This window comes from Vigna radiata, chromosome 3 (assembly GCF_000741045.1).
Source record: "Vigna radiata var. radiata cultivar VC1973A chromosome 3, Vradiata_ver6, whole genome shotgun sequence".
Lineage (NCBI taxonomy): Eukaryota > Viridiplantae > Streptophyta > Magnoliopsida > Fabales > Fabaceae > Vigna > Vigna radiata.
In genome coordinates this window covers 9730724-9749575 of record NC_028353.1, presented here as the reverse complement: position 1 = coordinate 9749575, position 18852 = coordinate 9730724, and the positions used below count along the sequence as shown (strand labels likewise).

At 32.3% G+C, this 18852-nt stretch overlaps 2 protein-coding genes across 3 annotated transcripts; one reads left to right on the top strand and one right to left on the bottom strand.

The window, feature by feature from the left end:
• Window positions 1–733: 733 nt before the first annotated feature.
• On the top strand, window positions 734–4727 carry LOC106756696 (E3 ubiquitin-protein ligase SDIR1). 2 transcript variants are annotated; one of them, XM_014639229.2, is made up of 9 exons: window positions 734–985; window positions 1790–1954; window positions 2105–2159; window positions 2266–2318; window positions 2419–2647; window positions 2814–2928; window positions 3482–3527; window positions 4024–4146; window positions 4407–4727. In XM_014639229.2, exons 2-9 carry the CDS (start codon window positions 1877–1879, stop codon window positions 4524–4526), a joined length of 819 nt encoding a protein of 272 aa, XP_014494715.1. In that variant the 5' UTR covers window positions 734–985; window positions 1790–1876; the 3' UTR covers window positions 4527–4727. The 2 variants fall into 2 exon arrangements, with proteins under 2 accessions (XP_014494715.1, XP_014494714.1); XM_014639228.2 differs by having other exon boundaries at window positions 736–985; window positions 4021–4146.
• A 2430-nt stretch (window positions 4728–7157) lies between these two features.
• Window positions 7158–13919, bottom strand: LOC106757338 (peptidyl-prolyl cis-trans isomerase FKBP20-1). Its single transcript, XM_014639982.2, has 6 exons — window positions 13780–13919; window positions 12647–12764; window positions 8561–8694; window positions 8402–8481; window positions 7640–7732; window positions 7158–7527 (listed from the first exon to the last, which is right to left on the bottom strand). Exons 2-6 carry the CDS (start codon window positions 12753–12755, stop codon window positions 7377–7379), a joined length of 567 nt encoding a protein of 188 aa, XP_014495468.1. The 5' UTR covers window positions 12756–12764; window positions 13780–13919; the 3' UTR covers window positions 7158–7376.
• Window positions 13920–18852: the final 4933 nt, after the last annotated feature.

Sequence of the window (18852 nt, the reverse complement as noted above, 5' to 3'; positions counted from 1 at the left end):
ATATATATATATATATATATATATATATATATATGGGATTTGTTAACACGCGTACGCCTGTTTTTCAGTTGGTACGTTTTAACAATGTATACCGGATTATAGTAGACAAAAATACACTCATTTATCATTGATTATTAATTTTAAGGTCAAGGATATTTCTTTTTTCTTTTTAGTTTTGAGAATGAAAATTATTTAAATATCCTTGACCTTAAAACTTATAATCAATGATAAATGAGTGTATTTTTATCTACTATAATTCGGTACACATTGTTAAAACGTACCAACTGAAAAACAGGCGTACGCGTGTTAACAAATCCCATATATATATATATATATATATATATATATATATATATATAATCTATTAATAAAAAAATCGATAATAGTATGATGGAAATTGTAATTAGATATTAATTATTTAATTTCTTCACCACTAAATTGAATAAAATGATTTTAAATAAATAAAGGTATGTTATAAAAAGATGAAGTAAATGTGGTTGAATATTAATGGAGTCAATATTATTTTTAGAAATGTCAGTTTATTACTATTTGTTATATTTATTACTACTATCCATTACTTTGTTTGTTTTATTTTTTAAATATTTTATTAATTTTTACCTTTTAGTATTCTAATTAATTTGTTTTTGTCCTATTTTTTATATTTTTCGATTTTTATTATATATTTTTTTTTTCAGTGGCTCTTAGTTCTAAAATGTTGAGAATGAAGGCACATATGTGAGGATTACTACACACCACAAACATATCATACAACAGACTTTACCATTGTTCAGCCAAAATTAAAAGAAAACCAAAAAGAAAACGAGAAAACTACATCACCGTTTTTCTTGATCTTCGTTTCGAATCAAATCGAATCGGAGGTGAAAGATCCAATTCCGACTCTGTGTCTTGTGATCGAAAGCGGATTATAACTGTTTCCGATCACAACCCAATTACATTCATCAGCTTTCGTTCCTCGCCAAGTTTGGTAACCCTCCTTCATTGTCCACGCGATTCCATTATCAGAATTTCATCATCTGAAGTTTTCTTTTTTAATCTGTTTGTTATTGATATTACTATGATTCAGGTTTCTATTCAATTGAATGTTATCTTAAAATTCAGTTAGGTTTTTGTTTGACCGTATTAGAGGATTTGCTATTGGTTTGATTGATGCCGTTAAATGACAATAGGGTAGGTTGCTGTGGATTCTTGATTGACGTTATTTTCTTTCCATTGGATTGAATCTTCAAAATTGTGGAATTGTAAGCAATGCTTGGAAGTGATTTGGCTCCGCTGTTGCGGTGTTTTGTGTGTTTTTGTGGAAAATGGATTTTGATTTGTAGTGGAAGCCTAATGACTTATTCGGTCAATTTATGTTATCTTTGATATGCCTAAATTTCCATGAATGCTCGATACAAAAGAAAGCATATTTTAGGATCATTAAGGGTGAAATATTGTAAAATGTTCACGGATCACTTTGAGAATTGAAGTATATGAGTTATTGTGCTTTAGCGATTTATTTATTGCTCAGCAAGATCCCAAACTTGATCCTTTATTATTCCTGTTATGATGGATAAGTGATAATGTTTTGTAGCAATGGCCAATTTTAGGGATGATCCTGGTAGGCTCAGATGTGGTATGTTAAATACCTTCTGTCTGTCTGTCTGTTTATATGGTATTCGTGGAAAATTTTCATTTTCCCCTGTTTTCTGTTCCTATTGAACTTTATACTCTAGCATTTATATGTTGTTGATTTCATGTCTACTGACCATAGTTTTATTTGATATTTCAGAATATTCAAAGGTTTTATTTGCCGGTTTTTGTCAACTCTCTAGTGAACCTTTGAAGTTTTAAGCCAAGTTTTCAAATATACATAGACATGAGTTTTGTTTTTCGAGGAACAAGAGCAGATATTGAAAATGGGTTTCCAGGATTTATACCAGAGAGGCGAGCATTGGTTTGTATTCCTTGTACTCATGGTCTGCACCTGTATAAATGTGTTGGTGGAGCTGACACGTGTGATGCTTTATTGTTTGTCTTTTTGTTCTATGAATAAAACATCAACTGAAAGTCTAAAACTTCATACTGATTCCAATATTTTATCCAGCGTGTGCATGCAGCTCGTCCTAGTAATTCTAATTCACTCACTTTTCTCGTGACAGGTATTCATGTTATGTTTTCGTTATCACTTTCTTCTTTAATATTTTATTTCTCCCAATATATTTTCTTTCAATGTCCCATTTATGTCTTATTGTTTATATGTTTCAGTCCTTCTGTTATTCATGATACTGAACTCTCACCAGATGTCCCCAAATTTTCTGGTAAGGTCCTGTAGTATGTAAAGTAGGAATGCAAGTTTTTCAATGAAGAAATGGCATTAATTTATTAATGTGGTTTATAAGGTCTTATTTCTATTTGTAGCTATGGCTGGTGCTGGGTGTTTTCTTGATGGCAACAATGTTGAGGATGTATGCAACATGTCAACAGCTTCAAGCACAGGCCCAAGCTCATGCAGCAGCAGCGAGTGGCATTCTTGGCCACACGGAACTGAGGTTGCATATGCCACCATCAATAGCACTTGCAAGTCGAGGGCGTCTGCAGGGTCTCAGACTTCAGCTTGCTCTTCTTGACCGGGAGTTTGATGATCTTGGTTTGTAGTTATTTTCAGTCGTTTGTGATGTAAATTGCTACTTTGTTTCTCATAATTTTTTTAGAATTTTCTGAAAATGATTTCTACTATATATAATTTTTGTTTTCTAATCTCTTCGGATGTTTCATATAGTATATTGATTACATATTTTTCTTTCCAATGTCAGATTATGAAACTTTAAGAGCTTTAGATTCAGATAATGTTTCTACGGCAGCTTCCATGACCGAGGAAGAGATAAATGCTCTTCCGGTCCACAAATATAAGGTTGCTGGTCCCCAGAGGTAATTAATCAATCAGATTTGTTGTATGTTCTCCTTTTAAATGGATATTGATATTTTATACTGGCAGCTCATGTCTGGGTGATCTGGGTGATGTGGCAAGAAATACTGCTCTCTATTTTCATATTATTAATTAAATATCAAATATCAAATATTACTTCAAATATTTGTATACATTTGAGGGTAAGAGTGTATTGATAATATAAAAAAAATGCCATGTTGAAATTATGATAGTTTTGAGTGTGAATTTTATATTCTGAATGATGACATGGACACACTGGTCTTTTTACTGCCATGCTATTTGGCGTGCTTATGATTACTGTGTATTACCATATTTTATATGATTTACGAAGGCAACCTTTAACTATACTTTCGTTATTAATTTTTGACATGTGAAAACGTCCTGTCCTGTAAAATTTTGTCTGCCAGTTATTAGTATTAACTTGAAATTCTAATTGAAATGGGAATTTACACCTTCATTTAGAAATAGCGTATATGTGCAAAGTAAATTAATTTAGTATTTGATCATTTGACAAGAAGCTGCTTTTGCTTACAGTGGTGGTTCATCGATGCAACAAGCATCATCATCCACTTCCGCTGAGGTATTGTCTACATTATTGCCTTATTTTTTTTTCAATCTATGCGGTCTAAACAAGTGATTACAAAGTTTCTCATGATAACTTCGTTGATTACTTGCGTGCATTTTTCTTCATGTTTTTCTTGTAATATTCCTATGATATTCTTGACAGTATGGGAAAGTGCTGTGTCCCTCATGCTAACGTATTATTCTGTGTATACTGTTGTATCACTTTACATAATTTTTATTTGTCTATTCATTGCAATTCTTTTGGGTGATTTAAATGACTAAATGATCGTATGAATATGCAACGTCTACATTGTAAGTCTGTGGTTTGTCTAAGAGTACATACACGATTCACTATAAAACATTATGGCATTTTTGGTGGAGGTAGCCAATCTCACTCAAATTGTTGTTCTTCTATATTGCTATCTTTTCCTCTCACTCAAATTGTAGAATTTTTGTTTTCTGAGCTGCTACGTTGATCTGCATGTTTTATTCCTTTTCATTTGTGGCAGAAGAAGCAAGATAATTCAGGGGCTGTTGGGAGCATGAAAGCCTCTGACGATGAACTCACTTGCAGTGTATGCTTGGAGCAAGTTAATGTTGGTGAAGTACTGCGTAGCTTACCTTGCTTGCATCAGGTTTGTTTCATATCCTGCTAATATGTGACCTTTGGTCTACAAGCTTTTCATGTTGCTTTGATTCATTGTGTCACTTCATATCTGCTGTTGTCATCTGATTCTCTGATATTTCGAAGTAAAAAAGGATAGTTTCAATTTGAAATTATGAGAAGGAAAATCTAAACTACCAGCACTTTCTATGTAAAAATGTGGTTGAAATCTATTAATCTGGATTAAATGATTGATTCGGAGTCCTTATTTATGTTATTACTTTTTTGAAGTTTCACGCTAGTTGCATCGATCCTTGGCTGCGTCAACAAGGGACATGCCCTGTATGTAAATTTCGAGCTGGATCTGGGTGGAGTGACAATGGACATAATGATATCGCGGACATGGTTTGAATATATCGTCTAATTTTTATTTATGGACGTGTGATTAAAATCTGCAACTATAACTTAGTGTGATGATGTATCAAAATTAGTAGGTCTTGACCAGTATTGGTGTAATTACCCTGACGTGTAGGTATCAGAATACCGTGTAACAACTATTCACAGCTTATATTTCTTCGGCTGCTGTGCTTAACCCAGCGCCATTTGCACAAATTTTTCTTTACTGCTACCATTTCCCTTCCCTTTTGGTGTGGCAGTGCTTATTTATCAATTCAACCGCTGAGTTTCAAGAAGGAAGAAACAAGATAGAATTTTTTTAATTTTAAAAACTTCTATTTGTTTGTATTCATTCTATTTTTCTAATCTATGCACAACAGAAAATATTAGATTTTTTTTTTTTTCTGTATCGCAATAAATTATGTATATAAACTAATGAAATATAAAGTGACAGTGGGGGGTATAATTGATAAATAATAATAGTATTATTTAGGATTAATCATAAATGTAAATAACGAAAATCTTCTAAAAATTAGCCAGTTGAGAACTCATCTATTCAGCCAGCCGTGCTTAGTTCGAGGTAATTTCTTCCTTCCTACACAAGGAACCTCTGCATGGACCCATCAAAAGAAAATGACTTTTTTTTTCTTCTCCGGAGAACTTTTAGAGGTGATTAGTTTTATAGAGTTTTTTAAATTCTACAAGAAAAAAAATATAATAAATAAATAAATTTTAGAATTGTGAAAATAATTTCATTATTTAAAATAACCTCTAAAGTATACATTTAAAAATTTTCTTTCTTTATTCTCTTGGTATTTTTTGTTGGCTTTATTGGGATGTCGACTACTGTCTTTTGATCGAGAAATTACTTGCTTCATCGGCTCAATCTCTCTTCTTTTTTTTTTACTAATGTTGGACAAATTTTCTTTTAAATTAAAATTGGTTGTGATTATTTATTTTATTAAAGTGGGTAAAATTTTCTTTTAAATTAAAATTTATTGTGATTATTTTTTTTATTTTCTTTGTTCTTAACGATGATAAGAATTTTCTTTTAACAAATGTAAGTCATTATATTTCAATTAAGTTTATAAAAATTATATTTTTGAGTTGATTTTGTTGAGATTATTTTTCATTTATGTATGCTAACGTTTTTCTATGTCAACTTTAACTAGAATTTTCTAGGTTAATGCTGATAAAATTATTGTTCGATAACTGCTAATTTTTTTGTTGTTGCCTTTTGTTGTTATTTTTTGTTTGATGTTTGTGGAAATTGTCTTTTATTAATATTCTCAATGTAATTTTTTTCCAATGTTAGTTGAGTTTATTTTTATATTGTTTAATGGAAAAAGTTTCCACAAACTTTGACAAGAGATTTTTGGTCAATGTTAGTAAAAAATCTGTTAAGGTGGCATTTGTCAAAAGGTAAGTTCACATTTGACTTTCTCTTCATCATCTATCATAATCACTTGACTGTTTCACCATTGATAAAACCATCACCGTTACCTAACAAACATTCAATTAAAACCATTTTACATTAATCACAATATAATTCTCTATTAACATAACTCCGCATTCTTTAACATGGAAACAAGGAAAATGATCAGACAAAATAATTTAACAAAAACATTAAACCATAAAGACTTAATTAAAAAATATAATTTTTTTTATTAACTAATGGACACAAAAAGTAATATGCATTCAAATAAAATTATATAAGTTTATGAAAAACTTGAAATTTAATTAAGTCTAATTGAAATAATTTAAAAAAATTGAATTATTTTATCCCAATGAAACATTTTATAAAATGAATTAATTTAAAATAAAAATAAATTGAAATTTAGTACATTTGAATTCTAAGAAAGTTATGTATTTCCTATCCAAACACATTAAAAATGAACTTTAAATGCATAAATTTTACCCCTTGGAAAAAATACCATTTGAAATGAATTTAACACTCTTTGTACAAAAACTAATAAAAAAAAAGGATAACCCTTCTCGAAAGACCATTTCATAACATGTCAGAATGAGATTTATAGTTATGAAATGTGTTTCTGGAAATCGTTTAGAATTCATTTTGAAATACATTTTTCTATAAAAGGTGTTAAATTCCTTTAGAATGGTCTTTGCATGTCGCCCACGCCCACAAAAGTTCGAAAGAACATTGAGAAAAGCTTCCCAGAAATATCCTTCTGGCAGGAATTATATATTTTGCTGGAAAACTAATTTTAGAATAATATTTTCAAAAGGATGATAAATTATTTTCAAATAACCTTTCGGAAAAAGATAATATGGCATTTATCATCATTACGGGATAAGAATACTAGGATAGAGTAAAATTGATTCTGAAATTATCTTTTTGGAAGTGTTAAATTTGTTATAAAAAGATATGTAGAAAATAAAATGCCAAGAACGCATTAATCTTATGAACACACTTCTTTTTATTGTTTAAAATTACTTACAATCACAAAAAATGTGTAGGTTTCATATTTTGTTTAATGATTTTATATTTTTGAATCATTTTTAACTCGCTAACACTTCTTAATATCTAAACATGTTAAGTTCACCTCACTGAATAACTTAGCTACGTTGAAAGTAACTGTGGCTGTAGCCTGCATTCAGAAGGAATGAAAGAGGGTGTCTATAGAATAAGACAAAAACCCGGGAAAATGTTGTTGCTAGCTGCTGATTATGTAGTATCTTACCAAACATCATATTTATGTTATCTGGATGGACAAAACCAATCATTTTATACATCGTTTGGGATGAGCCAAAGGGGAAGTGAGATGCTGAATAGTAGATAATACATAACTATTTGATTTGATTGTCATCAAAATATATCGAAGTTGTGTAGATGTTTATGTGACCCTACTTTGCTTTACCTTTACCCTTTCCTTGACCTTTTTTGGCTTCTAACTTTGCTTGCAGACGTGCAGCAGCAGCTGCTTTTGCTTCTTCTCTCTTCTTCTTCTCTTCCTCTTTGACAGCAGCAGCTAGCTCTCTCTGCTTCTTCAGTTCTCTGTTTTTTACATCACAAAGATATCATATTGTTATTATTTTGTAGTGAAACAAGACATGCAAAACAAAAAGAAGCACATGTATTTGGTAAAATGTTAAAAATAGTTGCTTACTCAAGCCTTGCCCTCTCCTCTGAAACACTTCCCAAACTGGAACCCTTCCTTGGCCGACAGGCAACTAACTCAACTTCAAAAACAAGTGTTGCTCTGCAAGGAAATTGAAAAATTATAAATTTGACGTCACTGGTAGATGCAGGTTCTTGTGACTAAAGTGAAAGTGGATTTAGTAGAATGGGGAACACAACAAGCTTCAAGGGAATACAGCATAATTTCATCAATTAATTATTTAAAGGTAGTTTGGTGCTACAAAACTCTCTCTGCACATGGGACTAGGTAACCGTTGGACCCACCGCCTAAGAGAAGGATAGAAATAAAAAAAAAAAAGACTAGAAATAAGTTAGATATAAAATAAAAACAAAAATATGTTTAGTTGAAGAGATATAGAGAATAGATAATAAGAGAAATAGAAACATGAGTAGAAATAAGTGATAAATAGTTCGGTAGATCTCAACATTTTAAAATTATTTCCATGTTATTTCTCTTCTTTTAAACACTATAACTTATTCCTGACCTACCAAATATACCACAAAGGCTGATTTCATTACATGATAACTGAGCAATTGAAAACAATTGGAACACTAGTAGATTTGTATCCCAGGTTGTATTTTCGTTCATATCTTTTAAAGGGTAAAAATGTATTGACAAATGGCCTCTTCTCAGCTTTCCCATATTTCTAAGGTACATTTTTCATTCTTAAACTTTTTTGTTTAACAATTATTATGCTTCCAAACAATAACTGTGGCATGAGAATATTACTCTGGAGGAATATCGGGAGGAGATCCTGCACTGCCATATGCATATTCTGGCTTGCAAATTATTTTTGCAACTTCTCCGACCTAGCAAGATTAGCAGATAAATATCAGGATCCAAACCATTATCTAAATACAGTTTCATCAAAAGTATGCTTTCTTAGACCTTCATGGTTTTGACTGCAATCTCCCAAGCCTTGATAACACTTCCCTTCCCAAGCTCAAAAGAGAAGATAGTGTTATCTTCGTGTGTTGTGTCAAAAACTTCACCGGTATCAGCAAGTGTGCCTTCATAGTGAACTGATCAGCACAAACAACATTTGGATGAGAATCAGTAAAATCAAGCATTTCATGCAAACAAACTTCAAACACGTCCAATTTAGAGAAATAAAACGTATGGTCAGATTAGATAAACTTCATAGACCAAAAAGATTAAAATCAAACAAGGTGAAAAATGAATCAAGCTGCTTGCACAAGTTCAAATTAACTTGTACACTTTAAGCCTTATTAATAAAAACACACTCCTTTATATTCCCCAATATCCATAAGTACATATCAATTTGTAAGTTGTTTTGTACCTTAGAAATCGAACATGTGGAACTGAAAATTAGGAATATTCTTCATTAGGTTTTCACATATTATACTTTGAATGATTATAAATAAAGGATTTACCCATTAAAGAATTTACACGTGTGACTATGCACACAATTCATAACAGAAAAACTTTTTATTGTTCGCGATCATAATGAAATTCTCTCAAGCTCAATTGTTCCCAAAACAATCCGATTCAGAAGCAGTTGTTGCTGTCTCCGTGCCTTATACTTTTGAAAGAACTTCAACATCTACCATGTATTCCTGTGCTCTAGTCTCTCCCTCCACTCATCATGGTGGTTGTAGTGGACATGGTGGCTGCAGTGGACATGGTGGCGGTCATGAACCATCCCTGTTGCAACTACTGCAATTGTTGGGGTCATGTTGAAAGAATGTCACGCCATAACTATTCAACAGTCTCAGCTGGCTAATGCAGCCCAAACCACCACTCCTACTTTTAGATATCACACTTTCTGCCATTGGGTATCATGAACTTCTCAACCTCCACCAAGCAGACCACCAACCTGCATTACTTGCGGTTCAATCCAGTACTCCTATAGCTTTTGTTTCTCAACCTTTTTTTCTTGGACCTTAGATACTTGGTTCCCATGCCTTAGATGATATGACTAGTAACCGATCTCTTTTTTTCCTCCTTCACCGTTTTGGTCTCCTTGCCTTCTATTACTATTGTAGACTGATTCTCAAATTAAAGTTCGAGGCATCGGATGAACCCACCACCCTCTTCCTCAACATCCTCTAAACTTTTTCTTACTAATACCAAGATGTCCATGTAACCTGATCTCTATTAGTAAACTTACTCGCACTCTTGATGATTCTGTACTGTTTGTTAATGTTTTGTTCTTTATAAGATTGAAACATTGATCAGAAGATCAGAATAGGACATGAGTATGAAGAATTATATCACCTTAGCCCTTTAGTGGTCTATGTCTCTTCTACCAGTTCAACTCTTGCACATCAACCACCTTGGACACCTGAGTTTGGAAAAATTGGGTTTACATGTTCTTAGTTTTTCAACCATTAAGTCTTTTTCAGTGTGATTAGCGTCAACTAGATAAAACATACCCGTACTAGTTAAGGTCCTTGTGCCAATAAGCATGTTGTGTCACCATTTGCTTTACTTTCACTTTGATATTTGGGGACTTAGTCGCATCTGATCCACATTAATATATTTTATTCTGTAACTTCTATATAAGATTTCTTTTGTAAGTTTTTCAAATGAAGAATCACTTAGATTTTTCCTCTATTTTTCAATTTTTTTGGGATAAAATTGAAACTCAGTTTGATTGCAAAATTAAAATTTTACAAATTGATAATGCAAGAGAGTATTTGTCTTCATAATCTCAGTCTTTTAAACTCATAGGGGATTCTTAATCAAACATCGTGTGCCCTTACACGGCAGTGGTGTTGTAGAGCACAAAAACCACTACTTGATGGAAACAACTTACACTTTTCTTCTTCACTTTAACGTTCCTTTATGCTCCTAATTTCTTGTCGAGATTATGTTGACACTTTTTCTCTTGTGGAAAAAATGACCTTTGTCCACCTTTTCCTTATCATGGCCTTGATCCACCATTGATCTCTTCACCAATTGGACATAAAAAATGTCTATTTCCATGGTGAGTTGCAAGAATAAGTGTACATGGATCATCCACCCAATTTTAGAGTCTCTATTGATTCATGCATCGCCTCTTTCTTGGGGAAAGACGATAAAAAAATTCCCAATCATGGTCCTTGCAAACTGAATCATCCATATAATATATAAATAGGAACTCCAGATACTTGATAGCTTTCTCTTTGAATGAGATCTCAATTCCAATGATGGTTCAACTCAATTATGCTAGAGTTTTGTGTGACTATGACTTGTTAAGGACAGATCACTCAGCTTTTTCACTTTATTCTCTATCTGGCATGTTCAACTATCTTGTTGTACATGTTGATGACATTGTCATCACTAGCAATGAATCCTATGACATTCTTCAACTCAAAATCTCACCTTCACAGTTAGTTTTAGATGAAACACTTGGGTCCACTTATGTACTTTCTTGGCATCAAAGTTGCACAGTCCTCGCATGATATTGTCATTTCCTAGCAAAAGTATGCTTTAGACATTTTGATTGAGCCTGGTATGATTGATTGTCACCTTAGTGATAGACCTATGGATCTGAATTTGAACCTTCTTCCGAGTTGAGAGGCCATTGAAAGACCCTAGAAGATATTGTCTAGTAGGCAAACTTAATTAACTCATTGTCACTGATAGGTAACAACAAAGAAAATGGATGGAATGGAAAAAGAGTTACTGATATCATTCCTGAGTTCCAAAACAAGAGGGTGATGACAATCCTCTTCCCAACTCCCAGCCCAGCCACAATCTCCCCTTCCTCCTCCGGCAGACGAAAACCAAAAACCTATATCCTCTCTTCTCTCCCCCAAAGTGAAAGATCCCTACATTCCTTCTAGAAGCCACATAGGAAATTTTGTTAGCAACAGAATCAACGTGTGTGCTTAAGATAGGTTTCCAATTCTTCCTCTCATAAACTTTTGAACCTTTCTAATATACCCCTCCAATTCTTTACTCGTATCAGTCACTATACCAAACATCACATACAGTTTATTTGGTTAGCCAATTCCTAAAGACCCATTTGATAATCATTGAAAGTTGTGATATACATTCTTCGTACATCAAGAATGCACCAGGTTGCGATTTAAAATATGCAATTAAAGGCAATTCCAAAATTATTTGTTGTTATGATGCCGATTGGACAGGTTCGCCATCATATAAAAGGTCCACTTCTGAATATTGTCATCAGATACTCAACTATGATATCGCCATTCACATTCCATGAGCAGACTAAATACAATAACCAACTCACATACATGCTCACTAAATCACCAAAGCGCTCTGCTATTGATCACATTTGTGACATCGACTCATATGACATGTATTCTCCAATTGAGGAGGAACGCAAAAGATTTGATTTGATCTAGTAAATAGGGAATTATGTACTATCGATAATAAATAAAGGGTTTACAAGTGTGATTATACACTCAATTCACAATATCAGAGAAAATCTTTATATCTAAATGGAAAACTCACCCTAAGCTGGAGACTAATCCAAATTAGGCCTTAATATCTAAACTTTTCCTTGTAAGTGTTCTAATATCTTGCAATTCCAATCCACTGTATAATAGTCCAACATGATATTTCTATAACAGATAAACCTTGACGCAGAGATACTCGTGAAAATAATTACATTTTCACATATATGGGGAAATTTTAACATGCAAGTTATAGCAAGTGTCCTGTATGTGTTCCCATGTATTTTAGAATTGAAATCATGCGTGAAGACAATATGATAAGCTTTCAAAAATAGTATTATATGATTGGTTGAAGCATAAGATACTAGAGATGCTCACTTTTATTCTATTAAGATGGTTTATAGACAACTAATAATTGGAATGACTTCTACAGCACCTCAGAAGCCTAGAGTCAATTTACAAGATAAAAATCACAAAAATATGACAGCTGTGCAGCCAAAATCTAAAGGTGTTGAATACATTGCATCTTGCTTTGAGACTGGAATGTACTATAGTCCATTACTAGACAAGTTACAAAATATTCCCCGTGCTAGTAAAAACATACCATCAACAAGAGGAAAATTTTCTGTAGGACCAACAGCATCGGCTTTGCTTTTTCTCAAAATGGTCTTAATGACTCCTCCATCCCCGGTCAAATCAATTGCATCACCCATTGTTTCACTCTGTTAATAAGACAGAAAAGCTAAGAAACGTAAACACGGATAAGTGGAGCAATGTCATGCAACTCACAAGGTTGAATTAAATCAAGTCATCAAACTTCCCGTAATAAATAGAATTAAATCCAAACAGCCTGATCAGAAGACACAAGTACCAAAAAGATTAAAATTTAATGACCATAATCACTAAGTTTTCTATCAGTACCATTCTTATATCTTACGAAGAACTAAAGTAGTTGTGGTCCCTCAAATTTTGAAAATGTAACAGACATTACAATTACAACACTTTCTGTATGTACAAATGTTCTTGGAAGGAAATCAATCAATTTCATAACTATGCATTAAAAAATTTATCATGGAATATCTTGGCCGCGTCGTGAAGTTGGTGAAGTTCGCAGGAACCGTTGTAGATTTAAAGTTCAAGGACAGTATTCAATTATTATCTCCAGTTGTCTGAATGCCATTGCAGTATCAGTTAAATTACCAAGTTTATAATGAACTGCGGTAACTATTTTTTGTGTGGGGATTAGGGAATTTGGGGGCAAATGTTGGAAAAGGGTCCAAAATTTCCTCTTACCCTCCGTGGTAAGATAAACAGTCCAAAAGGGCTGAACACATTTTCAGTAAAGAAGTACATGCAAAATAATAATAATAATAAGATGAAACTAAAATTGAACCCATAGAACACATAAATCACTAAACATCAGCCACAAATAAAATACAATTCACAACATTTACCATGATAAATTAAATGAAATCATTCAATTCAGATTCTATCTCATCTCTCACAGTAATCTATTCCCATCACAATAGCATTAAAAAAACAACAGTCCAATTCTCGAAAAAACAACAAAGATAACAGAAGTTCAAGTTCTCAATTTTAAGAACTCTCAAATCTGTAAATTTTGCCTAGTTTTCACAAGAGCCATTATTTATAAAGATTTAATTTTTCCAAAAATCCTCACAAAATGATTCGGAAGCAACGAAAGAATGAAACGAAATGAATCGAAAGGAAACTAACCCTTGATTTTTAGGTGAACGGAAGAACGAAGCTAGTGAACGGTGTAATTGATGAAAGCGCCGAATTTGGAGTGGCCATGCGTTTGAAGAAACTCGTCTCCTTCAGAGGTTTTAAGAAGAAATGCCACAGCACAATCATTCCCACGCGCCGTAAACAGGGCGTGGTTTACATTGCATGTCAAATTGCTTGCGCGTGTGCTACACGTTGCAAGAGAGGAGTGGGGAGTTAAATGTCAAAAAGTACAGTTGTTTTAGTAAATGAGCATATTTTCATCGTCGGATAACCAGGAATATACCCAAAACTCTCTTCTTTCTTTCAAAATTAAGTTACATTTTGTTGTTTTTTCTAAAATTAATGGATTTTTATTTTTTAAATACTTTAAAAATATTGAATGCTTTTTTTGTAATAATATTAAGCCAATTGTAAGGATTCAAAAGAGAGTGAGTAAAAGTTCAAATTATATAAAAAGAATAAAAAAAAAAACAATCAAAAGCTCACATACCGCTTCTTGATTTATGGAGATTTTTGGGTTAATGATTTTTTTGGGATTTGCGAGCTCAAAAATTGTAACATATCCAAAGAAATTACCTTCCTACATTTTTTTTTTCTAAGTGGATTGGGAACGCGAAAAAACTCAAAAATTCATGCTACTTCTTTTAACTTTTCCTTTTATATGGTTTTGTGTTTTGAACTCCTTTAGTTTTTAAGCCTTTTTCGCTAGATTAAAATAATTTAGTTTGAAATTTTTGTAATTGATTCTTGAGAACAAATTGTGAATTTTTTTGTGCTTTTATGGAATATTTGACCTGTTCAATAAAATGGACATGATATATATGTGCGAATTAAATTTTACTATATCATTTTTGTTATATTCAATCAACTTATTTTTAATTTTATATTAAAATTAATCATAAATTTACTTAAATCTTAATTTTTAGCAATTTAAATCTTAATTTTTATCAAGAAGTGACAAAATAGTTCAATTTGACTTATTTTTGTTTGTCCTGTTGTTGATTTGTGAAATTTGGTCTATGGGTTTAACATACTAGACTGATACAAGTTGAATTTTTGTCCCAACTTACTTTTTTTTTCAGAATAGGTTATCGGATTTGTCTTATTTTAACATTTCTACTTAAACTTATATTTTTCTATTAAGTTTCAATCTCTAGAATTCTTGATAAAAAATAATCACACTTTGTCCTTAAATATAAACTACATTAAAATTTAATTAGTTACGTATAATCAAGTCTCAACAACTATTTAAGCAAAGAAAAAAAAAATGCTAATATTAAGATGAAAAAACATATATATTAACAATAAATATGTGATGAAAGATTAGATAATTAAGTTCAGTCCAACACTTGGGTTTAACCCTCCATTAAGAATAACATACAAAATGAAAGAAGAACAAGGAAATAAATGGAGTCAGAAGGAGACGAAGACTCTCTTTCAAGGTGCCTAAATCCATATAGATGACACTTGCCGATATTAATTTCTCAACTTTCTAGTTTAGTTCCTTTTCGTGTTTGTTCAGATTCCAACTTGTGTTGTTCAACTAAAATGCTTTAAATTTTTAAACACATATGTATGAGAATTAAAGTTATAATTATCTTGAAATCATTAAGACATGATGAGTTGTAAAAATAAAATAAAGTTAACCGTTAAACAAATTAGAAACTAAAAATTAATTTATTTTATTAATAAATATTGACTGACACTAAATTAAAATTAACATTATTAAAAAAAATCCAATATTCTTAACTACAATAATTAATCTTTATTGCGATAATACGAAGAAAATCAAACATTTAATAACGAAAATTATTTTTATGATATTATTATTATTATTATTATTATTATTATTATTATTATTATTATTATTATATATACAAAATAATAATCAGGTATGTCACCATCATAATCAATTGTAGGAGTTTTTCAAGTAATTTATATATATATATATATATATATATATATATATATATATATATATATATATATATATATATATATATATATATAATGTTGTATTGTTTTAATTTTGCACTTATTTTGTTTTATATTTATTTAAAGGATGACTTGCACACAGATTTTTGGTCTTGATTCTCCAACTTTTTATTTCCTTATATAGGAAACCGATAACATCCCTTTCTTTCTTTTCCTTTCTCTTTTTACACCTCCACTTTGGTGCAATGCAAACCACAGAACTAAATGTTATTTGTTTTGACTAGTTATAATTAGAAAATAAACTGTGAATGAAGATAAAGATACTATTTTTTTTCATAATAATAATAATAATAATTAATGTTTCACTTCTTAAAATAATTTTAGCTTTCAGTAAATATGTTATTATTTTTAGTTATTAATATATCTTTATCCTATTTAAGAACAGTTAACATTATAATTATTACGAGTAATGCAAAACTAAAAATATTAATCAATTTATTTTTAAAATACCTAAAACTATAATAAATGCGGGGAAAAAATTGATAAACACCATCCATAAAATGAATTTTAATATTCATATATCAAACTTGTTGGCAAAGAATCCATAAATACTCTCTCAAATGTTTTCGATTCATGTTCTAATTCTAAAAAGTTTTTTCGAAACTTCATCAATCTAAACTTAATTGATAAATTAAAATAACTACAAAAAGATTACAATAAAACAAATTGTGATATTAGATGGACAACATGAACGCTTTGTTTGCTTGAACAGAGTGTACTGTTCAAGTGAATTTGCGAGCGACAGAAGTTTTAAATTTTGTGTTCCTTTGCACTGATTTCAAGCGATGGATTTGCAAGGATTTGCGATGATTTTCAGTTCAATGCACTGTCCTCACCATCTCGCAAAAATGAGACGATTTGCTATGATTTACTGCCAAAAGACTAATATACCCTTTGTTACTCTGAAATTTGGGGCAGGTATTCGGATACATTGTTGTTGTATCCAGATACAGTTTTCTTCAGAAATTGCAAAAGAAGAGTATATGTGCGTATCTGGTTCCAGGCGTTTTTGTTGTTTGCAGTTCTTTGCATGGCAGCCATGGGAGCGTTCCGGTAGCAGTCACCGATTGGCCAGAGCTTCCTTCCTTGATCCGTCGCCACAGCTAGCAAGGTGAAGTGTGTTTAGGGTCGTGCATGGGTGATGGTACCAACCATCTTCTTCACGGTGGCGGCTTGGTGATTCTTTTGGTTGCCGTTTGCGACGCGGTGGTGGTTCTAGGTTCTCCGTGACAGCGAAGTTGGCGGTGGCCTGCTGAAGTGATGATGATGGTTGCGCGATGGTGGATGGTGGTCTGCGAGGAAGAAGACTTGCGACGGCAATTTGGACTAGTGCTTGCTCACGGAAGATTGGGTGGTGGCGTGAAGCTTCGTGATGGTCGACGAGCACGCCGGCGACGGTGGCTGGCAGCAGCTTGAAGGTTGACGGTGGTGGCTTTAGGGTGGCTGACGGCTATGGGTGTTGAACGACGACATGGTGGTGAGAAACATGGTCGCAGATGATGGAGGCGCTGTGCGACGGCTTGCTGGTGGTGCGCGATGTGGCTACCATGGAGGAGGCGGCGGCTAGGGTTTGGCAAGAGAATTAGGGTTTCTGTTGGGCTTTAGTATTGGCCTGGTTTAGAACTGAGGGGTGCATGCAGGGAAATCTGGGGGTGCAAGAGTAAAAATTGTCTATTTGGACATTATTTTTCAAACAAATACTATATTTAAAAATAAAATTAATTTACAACATTATAAATTTTTAATATTTTAAAAATTAATTTTACTTATTATTTCAATTATTATTAATTAATTTCCTCTCTTTATTAACATTTATACATTCAAATATAACATTACAAAAATCACATTTTATATTACTTTAATACCTAGGGGCATTTTGGTAATCTATAATTTTTACCAATTAAACTAATTTTTTAAATCTGTCAGATCAATCAAATCCTACACTAATTCTCACAAACTTTACTCTCAAATCCACTCTCAATTACCCACAAATCCACTCAAAAAAACAACAATAAAATTACTCTCAAATTCACTCAAATCTATTCAAATCATCTCCCCCAAATCATCTCCCACAAATCCTTCCAAAAGAACACAGCCGGAAGGAAAATTTTCCTTCAATGTTTTATATTTTTAGGTTAATTGCTCATGAACAATAATGTCAAATATCTTAAAATAAATTATGTAATTTTAATATATTAATAGTACAGAATATGTGACTTTGTTGGTGATGAATCAGATATATTTACGTAATTTTTATTAATTTATTTTCGTGAATTATAGGGAAAGTTGATTAGAAGTATTTTCATGGATTACATATTAGTATTAAATACAATTAAAATTAATTGGCATATTTAAGAAAGGTGAAAGAAGAAAAGGACAGAGACTTGGTGAGAACAGGAAGCAGTTGATGTGTCAGTGTGCGTGCGCGGTGTCTGAGTGTCTCTGCTTCGCACTCACATCATACTCTTTTTCTTTCTTCCTCTTTCTCCAACGCTCCAATCCCAAAGCAACACGTGCCAATCCTTTTGGTGATGTGACCGTTGACCATGTCTTGGGCCCGGCCCACCCACTAACCAGTCCTTTCCTTTGCCCACGGGTTTTTCTTGCCTCAATTTCACAAACACCCTTTCTACACATGCTTCGCTTTTTGGTCCCACCTTTTCTTGGATTTTACCCATCAGAGCCCACCACCCACCCACCAGGGCCACTCTCCCTTTCCTTTGGGCTTTTTTACTTCGCTTGCAAAACGCATTTCTTTTCTTATTCAATCATTTCTTTTGTCTCTGTATTCTAATTTTACTTCACGGAATACATTTTTACTTTAATTAAGTAGAATTATCACCAACCCCGAAAATTCCCTTTCAAATATATCACCTCACTCGCCCACCTAACATAAAGAAAAATATTGAATGCAATTAAATGTATTTAAGGTTCTAAGAGTTAAAAACATCTGGAACCAAAAAATTAATTCAAAGATGTTTCACGGGAATTTACGTTGATGTAACAATTGCAAAATAATGACAAGAGAGTTTTTTCGTGTTGGCAAATAACTGCCATGATGTCAAC